This window comes from Trichomycterus rosablanca, chromosome 26 (assembly GCF_030014385.1).
Source record: "Trichomycterus rosablanca isolate fTriRos1 chromosome 26, fTriRos1.hap1, whole genome shotgun sequence".
NCBI classification, from domain to species: Eukaryota; Metazoa; Chordata; class Actinopteri; order Siluriformes; family Trichomycteridae; genus Trichomycterus; species Trichomycterus rosablanca.
The window spans coordinates 15,488,139-15,500,954 of NC_086013.1; the positions used below are offsets into that span (position 1 = coordinate 15,488,139).

Below are 12,816 nucleotides of genomic sequence, written 5' to 3' on the forward strand. Positions count from 1 at the left end.
AAGGGATTTAAACATCTTGGGTGAACTGCTGCTCAGCCTTCTGTCACTACAACCCGAAACACTACAACTACAACCCGAAATTATGACACTCACCTTGTGGATCGACTTCTTTGGCAATCTTCAGAGCATCCGAGTTGGCGAGATCAGAGTTAGCAGGAGACACAGCCAGCAGCAGACAGTTATCCTTAGTGACAAACTGCATCAGCATGTCCCTGATCTGGTGCTCAATGTCGGCTGGCTGGTCGCCCACCGGAACTTTGGTCATTCCAGGTAAGTCCACCAGAGTCAGGTTTAAAACTGAAGGGAACAGAACAAGGACAGAGCTGAAAAATTAAATGTGTGTCTTTAATGTGTGAAGCTTCGCTACTCACTGAACTAATAAAGCACTCATTTACACCTAGGGTCATCTGAAACCCAATAAAAAGCTGATGGAACTGTCCACAGTCAAGTAAACTTTGGCTGTGTGTCTCCTCATTCATGAAAGACTATGTTTTGGTGATTTTTGAGTTATCTGACCACCCAGTAACAGAGATGTTACTATTATAATCACTGTAATGAAGTAATCATTATAATAAAGGAATTATAAAGTTCAAATACATTATAGAACGTGTTACGCTAACACATTATTAATCTGTACTAACACAGCGTATTTTTTAACACACAATTACCTCATAAACTAAAAACCAAGCAATGTGTGGCCTAAAACCCAGCAAGACTGATCCAATACTATGGAAAGTGTTTATTTGCAGTCATTGCTGCTATATATGGTGGAACCAGCTATTAAGGTGAGAGACAATTACTTCTGACATGGCTCAGTGAGACAAACATGCAGTAAAAATAGACAATTAGTATGGCAGGGGGTCTGCAAAACAAAAAAGAATCCCATCAGGTGCATCATGTTAGGGCGTAACAGCTCACCATTAGGGGAGGAGACCCGAAGGTTAATGGGTACTGGAGAGATGCCTTTATTCTGTCCAGTCACACGATCCGTCTCTGCTTCGATCTCCTGCCGTACCTCATCAAAATCTGTAAACTTTTTCCCCTTACAGTGCAGAAACTCGGCATATTCTGCATACAGAGACAAAAAGGAAATGATCAATGTAAACAGAGGAACAGACAGATAAAAAACATACTTTGCAACTAAGATATAAAAAAAGGATATTAGAGAAAACATACAGTTTAATGTTAAGTAGGTACAACAGGGAGGGATTTAGGATTTTGTCTCTTGAGGTTTGCTTCCACTAGATGGCAGTGTGGACGAGTAATGAAACCTGAAAACCTGCTGAAATCGGTTTTAAAAAACTCAAATCTCTTACATGTTGCACAGTATGACCCAATACTTATGAGTATATAATGAGACGTGAAGCTAAATGATAAATATATCGAGTACATGTTAGAGGTTAACAGTTATTTCATCTTGCTAATATCCCTTTTGTATTTGAACAACTTGCATAATTCACTAAACTTAAATGTTTAACTATGATTTATGCTCAATTGATCAAAATGGCAACAGAAAAGGGATTCACAGTGTGTTTTGCTCTTGTTGTTCAGCCAAATTGTTTATATCTGTATGTTCTGACTAATGTTCTGTAAAAATATGGAACAGACCTCAATCAAAAAATTGATTTTTAAAAGTGGTCTCATGACTGCACAGAATTCTGTAACATTTAGTCAATATTGCCTCTATGATGATGTAAAAAAATATATATATTGTTAAAGCTGTTTAAATTTAAATCCCTCTTAATAAAATAAAACAACACAACTTTTCAGCCATCACCAGCATTCAAAAAGTATACAGCAAAAACATTTAGAAAATACGACAGCTGCTAATAAATGAAGTGGAAAAGCTATTAATCCCACACTGGGTTGTTAAATCTGTAAGAATGTAAGGAAAAGTTTACACTGCAGCTTTTGTCATGGGTAAATTAACAACACACTTTAAAACAAAGTACCCAGAATAAAAGTTAAGTCACCAAAAAGTGCATTTAGTACATTTTAAAATGTTATATGGTTTTCCTGTTAGTAATAATACTATAATAATAATAATAGTCATAATGATTCCTCCCTGTGCTTAAAAGCATGCAGATGGTAGATTACCTGCTCTAAACTAACCCTAGGTGTGAGAGAGGGAGTTAATAATTGAATGTGTGATGCGCTGTGATTCTCACCAAGTAAAAAATGAATACTGAATATGAGTACTGTAACAGTATACTGTCTAAGCAATTAAAGGTTAAGGGCTTTGCTCAAGGGCCCAACATTGGCAACCTGGCAGTGGTGGGGCTTGAACCAGTGACCTTTCAATTACTAGTCCTGTACCTTAGCCACTAGGCTACAGCTGCCTACAACTGGACTTGTTTATGCCACCCTCATTGTGTTAGATGCATCATTATTTTATGTAGCATTTGCATCACTGTTTTAATGTAGCATTTGAATAATTTATATTTTATTATTTTGGAAGGTTTACCAGACTTTTTTGATTAAAACAAGTTTGATAAAATGGTACTATTTTTTTTATCATAATTGCTGTAATTGCTGTAGCATGATCATGTATGATAGCTGTCACACATGTCAGTTGCAACACAAAAAGTATCAGAAATCTTCTGTAAGTGCTTATAGAATCTGACCAGTCACTAATCTGTTTAAATGATGATTATTATTATTATGCACCTCTAGTATTCTTCTGTCTTTTCGTAGTCACTGAGTGCTCTAAGTACACTGTGTGCACATCTGCATACTGGCAGTGCAGTAAGTAACGATGATAGCTCAGCATTTAGCTGCGTCATCTCCCCGGAGTCCCGCAGTATTGACGACAGTACCATCACCATGGCAACCTACTCACCTGTGGGGCAGTTGATGAGCTGCAGGACCAGCGGGCGGCGCGTCACGATGCCAGAACCACGGGGAAGGAAGTCCCTGTGTTGACAAACCACAAAGACATTAAGAAACAGGGAGAGTGACAATGTACTAACACACTCTCAGTCCTGAGCAGTGCAAGCTCAGACTGGTTTAGCATCACTACTAGTACTGTCCTGATTCACAAACATGATTTATTTACAAACGCAGCACCATGTCGGGTTAATCAGAGCCAGACACAGCCGCTTAGAATCAGCACTGTCTATAGGATATACAGGCGCCACTGCTATTGATTGAGTTTCGTTGTTTAAGCCACATCAGATGTTAAGGGGTGTATAAAATCAATGATTGTGGCCCATAAGGTCCATAAGGAACTCGAATGGACCGCACAGAGCCCTGACCTTACTCTTATTAAACACAGCTGGGACGAACTGAAAGACTAAGTGAGAGCCAAGCCTTCTTGTCCAATTTTTTGAGACGAGTAGATGTCCACAAATGAGGCAAGGGCAGCACTTAGGGCAAAGGGGAATCTGCACCATTGCTGCTCTCTTTCAAAACTTGGTCTGGATTGTAATAGCAACACTACAAGGAGGATAAACAAACAGGAATGTATTTATTTTTACAAACCACCTTATTCTGGTCTGGGTCAGGATGGCTCTGGCCCAAATATTTTTCTGACTCAGCTCAAGTCAAGTCAAGTCAAATTTATTTATATAGCGCTTTTTACAATAGACATTGTCTCAAAGCAACTTTACAGAATCCAGGACCGACAGATCAAAACCCCTTATTGAGCAAGCCGAAGGACATCAGTGCCAAGGAAAAACTCCCTTATAATTACAGGAAGGAACCTTGAGAGGAACCAGACTCAGCAGGGATCCCTTCCTTCTTGGGTGAAAGGTAATTATATTAGGTAGTTATTATTAATTAGGTAATTATAATTATAAAACCTTTGCTTACAATTTGATGTGCTACAGAAAGGCAACACAGGATTGTGCTGTGTTGTGCTACTTTTCAGCTTTTGCCACCGTCTCTGTGAAAGCGCTGAATCATTCGATGTCAACCTCTCACTCCACCATCAGCCATCAATACCAACATTAATGCCGCCTCTACTGCGATATCGGACACTGAGAATAAGATTTTAAAAATGCCAACTAAGTGACGGCATGCCCTCAGGTAGAGTGTAAATTTTACACACTAAACTGTCCGTTTCTTCTGTGATGGACACCCTGATCATAGCAGATGGCAGAACCTCCCAGAAGCAAGCCCTCCTCCGAACACAAGGCCATATGGAGGAAGCATATTGGTGACAGGCAGTACCTGCTCACACCTCCTCAATCACACTGGTTGCTCATCAACTCAAACTGTAATAGAGACTGAACCAAATACTGGTGGGCATTTGAACCTGCGCAGGCGTCTGTGTAATGAAGCTGCAACATGCATCATACGACTGACATAACAAAGTCATTACTGCGGGCCGTGTCACACTTTCTGTTTCAACCATGACAGCTTGTATTTGTGCTGTTTTGACTGATGCTATGACACATGCTGCATACTTTGTACTGGCATAACGTGCAATGTAAGTGCTATAACAACTCTGATCTTCTAAAAATCAGGTCGTTTTACTAAATGTGCCATTCTATGGTCATGGCTTGTTCAGTTTACTGTTAGCTCTATGAATCAAAAGCACCTTGAGTACTACAACTTAAGCATCACATATCAGCACTATCAGCAAATGCTTTATGTAAAACATGCTCACTAAAGTACACCAAGTGAAATTTATGAGAGGGACTTAAGCTGTCATAGCATGAAATACTATGTCCTTATGGCAGCAGTTTATATCTGTGTATGATTATGACATAATGTCAGTCTTATGATGGACTGGGAGTCCATTTACTGTTTACTGTTGAAACCAAGTTCATATAGTTAAACAACAACAGCTTCTTCATTAATAGTCTATATTAATAACACAAAATATGTAAATTTCATGTTCAACAGACCTACAAACACTCTGTCTGTGGACAGTGACACAAAAATAAGTGTTCTGATCATTCAGTCACAGTATATAGAAATATAAAGATATATACAAATATAAAGATATAACATTATAACCACCTTCCTAATATTGTGTTGGTTCCCCCTTTTGCTGCCAAAACAGCCCTGCAACTGTGCTGCACTGTGTATTCTGACACCTTTCTATCAGAACCAGCATTAACATCTTCAGCAATCTGAGCTACAGGAGCTCGTCTGTTGGATCGGACCACACGGGCCAGCCTTTGCCCCCCCACGTGCATCAATGAGCCATGGCCGCCCACGACCCTGTCGCCGGTTTACCACTGTTCCTTCCTTGGACCACTTTTGATAGATACTGACCACTGAAGACCGGGACACACCCCATCAGAGCTGCAGTTTTGCAGATGCTCTGACCCAGTCGTCTAGCCATCACAATTTGGCCCCTGTCAGACTCGCTCAGATCCTCACGCTCGCCCGTTTTTCCTGCTTCTAACATCAACTTTGAGGATAAAATGTTCACTTGCTGCCTAATATATCCCCCCCACTAACAGGTGCTGTGATGAAGAGATAATCAGTGTTATTCACTTCACCTGTCAGTGGTCATAATGTTATGCCTCATTGGTGTATATACAAAGACATATCACAATACAGAGATTTGCAGAATTGGTTAAAAGCTAATGGAATATATTTGTCTTACAAGTGAAGGCAAATCTTTGATTTCAGCTTTTAATTCATAATCTAATGTTATTGAGTTGTTTAAACGTGGGTCTTGGTTGAGAAGCACTGATGTAAAAGCCTCTCTCTGGCCTGCTCTCTCTTTCTCTCTCTTCTTTCTCATTGTCTCTCTCTTTCTCTCTCTTTCTCTCTGTGTACCATCCCCCATCCAGTAGGAACACACGTGTTAAGCTCTGATCACCTGCAGGCAGCGATGGAGACGGACAGATCAGTTCTCCGCCTACCCATCCTAATCCCACAGACTATGCTTCCCCTCCTCCATCCATCCTCAAATCCATGTCTGCCTCCTGACTCTCTCTCTCTCTCTCTTGTCCTGACTCTCTCACACATTTTTATGTGGCAGCAATCCAGTAGATACTGAGGGCTCACAAGCCAGCCAACATGACACATATGAAGATACAGATTGTGAGACATAGAGAGACAGAGTGAGAGAGTAGAGAGGCTGAATGAATCTATTACAATAATGTAAAAAGTGCATTTTTTTTTATAATTATTTAATCATCACCAACTAGTCCTGTCAACATGTCTGTATAGGTTCTCAGTCATCCAGATCATGGTAGACTTGAGTGCTTAATTTAAGAACCAAAGAAGCCTTTCGTATGAGAGGTGAAACGTCTTCAAACCTATAAAAGGAGTCCAGTTGCTTTCAACTTAAGCACTTAAGACTAGCCGTGTCAACCAAAAGACAATTGTGTCGGACGTTTTTAGCTGCATTTGCATTTACTGCTGCTGTAAGAGACACGATCACAAAAAGGGGCATTTACTTTTTCCACACTGATCATAAGAATAAATCATAAGAATAAAATGAAGCTGAGATGCCCACTAAGAAACAGTGCACATGCACACAGATTAATTAATTTGGCTTTTTCTACAACACAAGATGTAATGCTTTTAGCACCAGAAGACTGGAACTGCACTTTTTTCCATTACCAATAAAGTACCAGTACCAGATTCAGCACCAATGATAATTACTGCAGCAGTACCAATGGTACCATTTTAGCCCCAAAGGGTAACCTGAGGTCAGCAACATCAACTAGCAACCACTGAACAGCCATTTGACTGAACTTATAAACAGCGGCGTCCTGCACTGCTAAATACATGATGTATCAGAACAAGTTAATGTTTTGCTGCATTGTTACCCACTCAGGCTTCACCGAGGGTGCTACCATGGTTCAAATACTGTTTAACAGGTCTGTCCAGTTAAAGCCAAGTGGTCAGAGACTCTACAAAGCAAACACATCGCCCTCGGATTACAGTCTGCGCTGGGATAACAAACAGTGGTGGCTTTGTCTCAGCGACGTTTCCACATCCTACTGTTGACAGACGAGGTCAACAAAACACCATGTATACATCCTGAACATACATCTGCCTTCACATCCATTTTAACCCTCCGTTAACATACTCTACGTTTATCAGAAGTAGCACTGCAACCAAAAAGGTTTATTCTCAAATTCTAGTCTGTGGGTTTGTGGGTAAATCTAATGTAAATTGTTATGTAATGTAAACCCAGCAAAAATCCATTAATATAACATTACTATACCGATATGCAAGTAAAGAACTTGTGCTGTTCTACTTCTAAACCCCTGTTCTGTTTGTCTAACCTGCAACAGCACCAAACTTTGTAATAAAGCAATTAATTACCGCAGTTCTAGATATCTGCATTAGGGTTAGGCACTGATGTTGGGAAAGAAAGCCTCAGTTGATGTTCCAGTTCATTCCAGAGCTGTTCAGCGCAGGACACTGGAGTTTCTTTAAACCGAGCTTTTCTGCATGTCTTTCTGCATAGGCCTTGCTTTGTGTACAGGCAGCACAGTCATGCTGGAACAGAAAAGGGCCTTCCCTAAACTGATGCTGCAGATTTCCTTTATAGCATTTGCATTTGTTGTTCGTGAAACGCATGCAATCAAATGTTAGAAGCGGTGTCCCAATACTTTTGTCCATATAGTGTATTTTTACCTTGTCATGATTTCTGTTTATATGTGGGCTCCTGTTTTAGCAATATCAGCTTTCAGACCTTCAATCAGTTCTGCCAAACACCAGCAACTTTAAATCGCTGTTCCAAAAAGCTGAGCTCTGTGTATTCAGTGCGGATTCAGGAGGATCTGTCCTTGGTTCTGAAACCAAAATTCAGTATAATCACCTCAACTTTCTCATTTTCAACAGACAGGAAATTCGAGAAACCAGTGTCTATAAATTCTGTTCCTCAGCATGGAAGCTGATTTTGAAATAGCAAAATCCTAATCTATGAACCAGGAACATCAGAGGATGATGGTGATGTAAAGCTTACAGACAGTGAAAGTTTTGGCTTGTTTGTTGTTTGTTAAAATCAAACCGAAATATATGAAATAAATAAATGTAATGATCATGGTAATAAGGCATCACAGTATACCGTTAAGTTATAGTTGTATCTTAGTGGTTAAGGTACTGGACTTGTAATCAGAAGGTTGCTGGTTCAAGCCCCAGCACTGCCAGATTGCTGCTGTTGGGCCCTTTAGCAAGGCCCTTAACCCTCAATTGCTCAGATTGTATACTGTACTGTAAGTCGCTTTGAATAAAGGTGTCTGCTAAATGCTGATTATGTGAATGTTAAGTTCTTTATTCATTTTATTTCATTTTATCAAAGCTTTATCTTGGTCAGGGTTGTGGTGGGTCCAGATTCTTAGAATCACTGGGCACAATACAGTAACGCACCTCAGACAGGACGCCAAACCATTAGGAGGCTTTGACCATCCCCCTCCACAGCCACAGCCAAATGGCCAATAGCACTGCTGGGGATTTAAAACCTGGATCTCAGTGAGACAGTGCAATTTACCACTGCGTCCCAAGTGTCCAATATATTAAGTATCACAATATATTAAATACAGCAATTTATTACTGGCACATGTTTAATTATTGCCGAGCTACTCCCTCCACTAGGGATGGAACATGCACACAAACACCAGTACTTTCACCAACAATTAAATACAAAAAAAAAAAAAAAAGCCAAAACTCCATTACATGTTTAATAACTGAAACGCTGTGTGTACACTGCACATCTGGTCTGTTACATTTGTAATTTGCCCCATGGCACCACTGCCATATCTAAAACCAGCACTCTGTTGAAAGTGTGACATTTACAGATCTGATAGCTCAAGGCTGAGTGTGTGTGCTCACACTTGCTGTGATAAATCTCATCTCAAAACTGTCCATTTTTCAGCAGAACCCACACACTCACCTATCAGCTTTCGTAAAGCTTAGTTACATTGATGCAGGATGCAGGATGTTTCTGCCATCAATAAACAAGCCAGACAGAGTCTGTTCCAGACATATGAGGTTGCCTGGAATTGTCTTCTAATCATATTAGCAGGACGTATAGGGGTGTTTTAATTCTGAAATATGGAAATGTTTTTAGGAAATGTGTGTGCATTGTCTGCACCATATGGTGCAAATGGTCTTGTACTAAATGTACTAAATCAGATCTGTTAGCCTTTATGCAAACCTACAAAGCAGCAATGCAGCACTGGTGATTCTCATTCCATTATGGATCCCTCACCATTTCTAAAAAAACTGGCAGAAGACTTCCTGTAGATATTTCTATCCTTTCTGTCCTTTCATGGTCTGTAATGATGTGAGAACTGCTGGCAAAAGTTGTTGTTCTCTGGATGACATCTACCTACCTACCTACCTACCTACCTACCTACCTACCTACCTACCTATCTATCTATCTATCTATCTATCTATCTATCTATCTATCTATCTATCTATCTATCTATCTATCTATCTAATTTCCTTGGCTGCTCCCGTTAGGCGTCGCCGGCAGATCGTGATCCGCATTATTCATTTGGTACCGTTTTTACGCCTTCCTGACACGACCCTCCCTATTTATCCGGGCTTGGGACCGGCACTACAATGCACTGGTTTATGCATCCTAGTGGCTAGGTACCTATAGGACAATTCAGTGTCTCCATTTAGCCTGGCTGCATGTTTTTGGACTGTGGGAGGAAACCGGAGCAAAGGAGGAAAACCCACGCAGACACGGGGAGAACATGCAAACTCCGCACAGAAAGGACCCGGACCGCCCCACCTGGGGATCAAACCCAGGACCTTCTTGCTGTGAGGCGACAGTGCTACCCACTTAGCCACTGTGCCGCCCTCTGGATGGCATTATACATTGTTCCAAAACGTGTAAGTACCTTTTGGCCATTATTGGTGCCTTCTTAGACATGCAAATTTCCCATTCCAATGATGCCCAACACGGCACCACATAAGAATAGGTGCTGAACTTTGCATTGGTAATAAACTAACAAAAATCTAGACTGATGAGGTGAACATATATATACTGTTTATGTACTGTTTTGTGCTGTTTTCTAATAGACCATTTACTACTCACTTCTTTCTGTTTTTATTTGCATTTTACCAACTGTCCAGATTTTTTGGGGATTTGGGTTTGTAACTGCCATGCCTGGGTCCTTCTGGCAACTCCTCGGCACACCGGTCTTGCTTGTGCTCTGCTCAGCAGATGCTTGTGCACTAAGCTCTGTGCATTACTGCAGATCCCATTTAGAGTCTGAAGTAACGTGAGGGTCAGAGAGAGCCAAGACAAGCACAGCATGGCGTTGTGTTCCAGCAGCCTTACAGAAGGTGTCTTTAAAGAAGGTGGCTTCAAATCTGACTTAAACAAATCTCACAAAACCAAATCTTTAACCATTTTAAGCACAAAGAAAAGAGTCACTTCCATTGAAAATGCAGAAAGCACTGGAACATGCTGTGCTGTTAGATGGACTATTTTAAGCTGTTCCATCAGAAACCCTGCAATTACCCTCCTGATGAATAACATTCTGCCTTTAAGGAGACATAATTATGCATATTTTCGGCACTTGACACATGGATTTGGGGTGAAAAGCTCCCATAATAGCACTGTTATCACCATTATAACCATTCTTATTTGCTTTACACAGAGGCGTGGGAACCTTGGGGATTTAATGAAAGAATACATATTTTATTCTTAAACCGGCTATTAATTTAGTAGCTACAATTAGCCTGACTGCATGTCTTTGGACTTGTGGGAGGATGTCAGAGCACTCAGATGAAAGCCAAATGGACACAGGGAGAACATATAAACTCCACACCAAAAGGACCCTGGTCGCCCGGCTGGGGAATGTGAACCCAGGCCCATCTTACCACTGTGCCGTCCTCAGGTGTTTTGTAGCAACAGTATAGGGAAGGCTCTTTTCTGCTTCTTGTTAAAGACATGGTTTGTCAAATTTGGTGTTGAGAAACTCCAGTGGCCTGTACAGAGCCCTGAACTCAACCCCATTAAAGACGTTATATTGGAATACTGATTCCATGCCATCACACCCATCAGTGTTTGACCACAATAATGCTTTTTAACCGGGGGTACAAATTTCCACTACATTTACATTCCATTTGTGGCATTTAACAGACGCTTTTACCACTTTTACAGTTTGAGGCTTTTTTCAAGGGTCCAACAGTGGCAGCCTGGCAGTGGGCGTGAACCGGCAACCTTCTGATTACCATTACCTTCACCACTAGGCTAAAGAAGACCAGCTTAATGTTCAGCAGACACAGATAAATGTGATGTTTAATTGTCCTCGTGGTTTTGACCAAGTATTGTATATTGTGTGCTATTGTCTGTTATGTAGTCTGTGGCTCCAAATGCTGTGAACTTCAAAGTGCCTTAAAAGGTACGATCATGAACCCTGGCCTGAAACCTCAGTAACATATCACACAAGCAAGGTCACAGCGCAACAGGCGCTCTGTCCCTGCCAAACCTCTCAGCCAAACACAGCCTGGCTCCTTTAAATTATTAAACCAAGTCCAATCAGGACACGTTCTAGCCATCATGTGTCTTACAGTAACAGTGTGACTAGGGTAGAATTTGCCAAAATGACAAGCCAACTGACTGGCAACAAGGAACGGTTACAACCCTGATTGCCAACATAACCAGGTCTGGTGTGAAGACCACCAACAGGTTTTCAATAATTGCTTGGCAAAACATTACATCTGCATAATTTTCATCTAACGTCAGATGTACATAGTCAACAGACCAAACTTTTAGATGTTTAACGTAAATCAATCACATCCAAAATCATTTATATAAATACATTTCCCAATCTTCATTTCTGTATGAGAATGGCATTAAAACAAATATGTAGCATCAATCTTGAATAAATGATTTTTTTATAAAGACTACATTCTGTATCTCTATACCTATGTTTAAAATAGAACTACAGTATCATCTGTATAATGTGTTGAAGAGTTAAGCAGGTTGTTCTGAGTTCTATATCAAATAAACAGGTTTGTATTTTCATAAATTTGGATTCAGTTTGAGGATTGTATATTACACAGACATTTGCCTTATTGTTCCAATGCAAAAGCTAGGAAAGCAAACACTGTACACATTTAGTGTAAAGGGGAACATTGTGTACCTTTGCATGTTATTATTGCTTTTGTTAAAAACAAACCAACTAGTAAAGCCAAAGTTACGATTCTGAAATATTAGCTGATGATTAATTGATATACAAATAACTGCAATTAACAATTATTAATTAACTGTATTGTTTGTTGACTTTATGCCACTATTTATTTCAAAACAATATTAAAACATGCAGCGTTTGTATTGTATATATTTGTGCATGTGTTAGTGCACCAGTTTGCATTCTAATACATTTTTCACTCCTTTCCTCCCTCCACCCTCCTTCAAAATGCTATGTCACCCTAATTAAATGAATAATGACTGGATTTAATTGCCAATCGATTAAATATTAAGATATAAAGATTAAACTTGGGTGGGGGAGATTTCTGACCCAAACTGTATTTGCTATGCAAAAATGTGACTTCAGTCAAATCTAAAAAACAGTTCTGTTCATGACATTTTCATTTTAGTCTGACACTTGCGGATAGCTATGTGCTACTTTTAGGACACTATAATAGGTTGCACTGTAGTTTCCAAACTCTGATTGACATGCCATGGACATGACACTGTATAACTGTGTTATTTATTTGCTCATAAATACAACGTTTAATGTTTTACGTTTTTGAACGTTAAGCTGTGGGACCTTTGCTATGGTCATTATTATAAGGAAATTAATGAATGTTTTCTATTATGATACATTATGGATTTTAATGTGGTGCGTTACAGTAACTATAACCTGCCAGTTTTACAATTGCAACTTATTCAATTATTCTTATTCTTCATGTCAATGCTGTCAGTTTACC

The 12,816-nt window shown here is 39.9% G+C and overlaps 1 protein-coding gene across 1 annotated transcript in view; it reads right to left on the reverse strand.

Annotated features, from left to right (window-relative positions):
* The window catches only part of dnm1a (dynamin 1a), a 67,044-nt gene that overhangs the window by 53,214 nt on the left and 1,014 nt on the right, over positions 1–12,816 (reverse strand). Inside the window, exons 2-4 of the mRNA XM_062988936.1 lie at positions 2,840–2,913; positions 919–1,068; positions 94–297 (exon numbers count right to left, since the gene is read on the reverse strand). Coding sequence (XP_062845006.1) covers positions 94–297; positions 919–1,068; positions 2,840–2,913 — 428 coding nt within the window. The remainder of the gene's footprint in view (positions 1–93; positions 298–918; positions 1,069–2,839; positions 2,914–12,816) is intronic.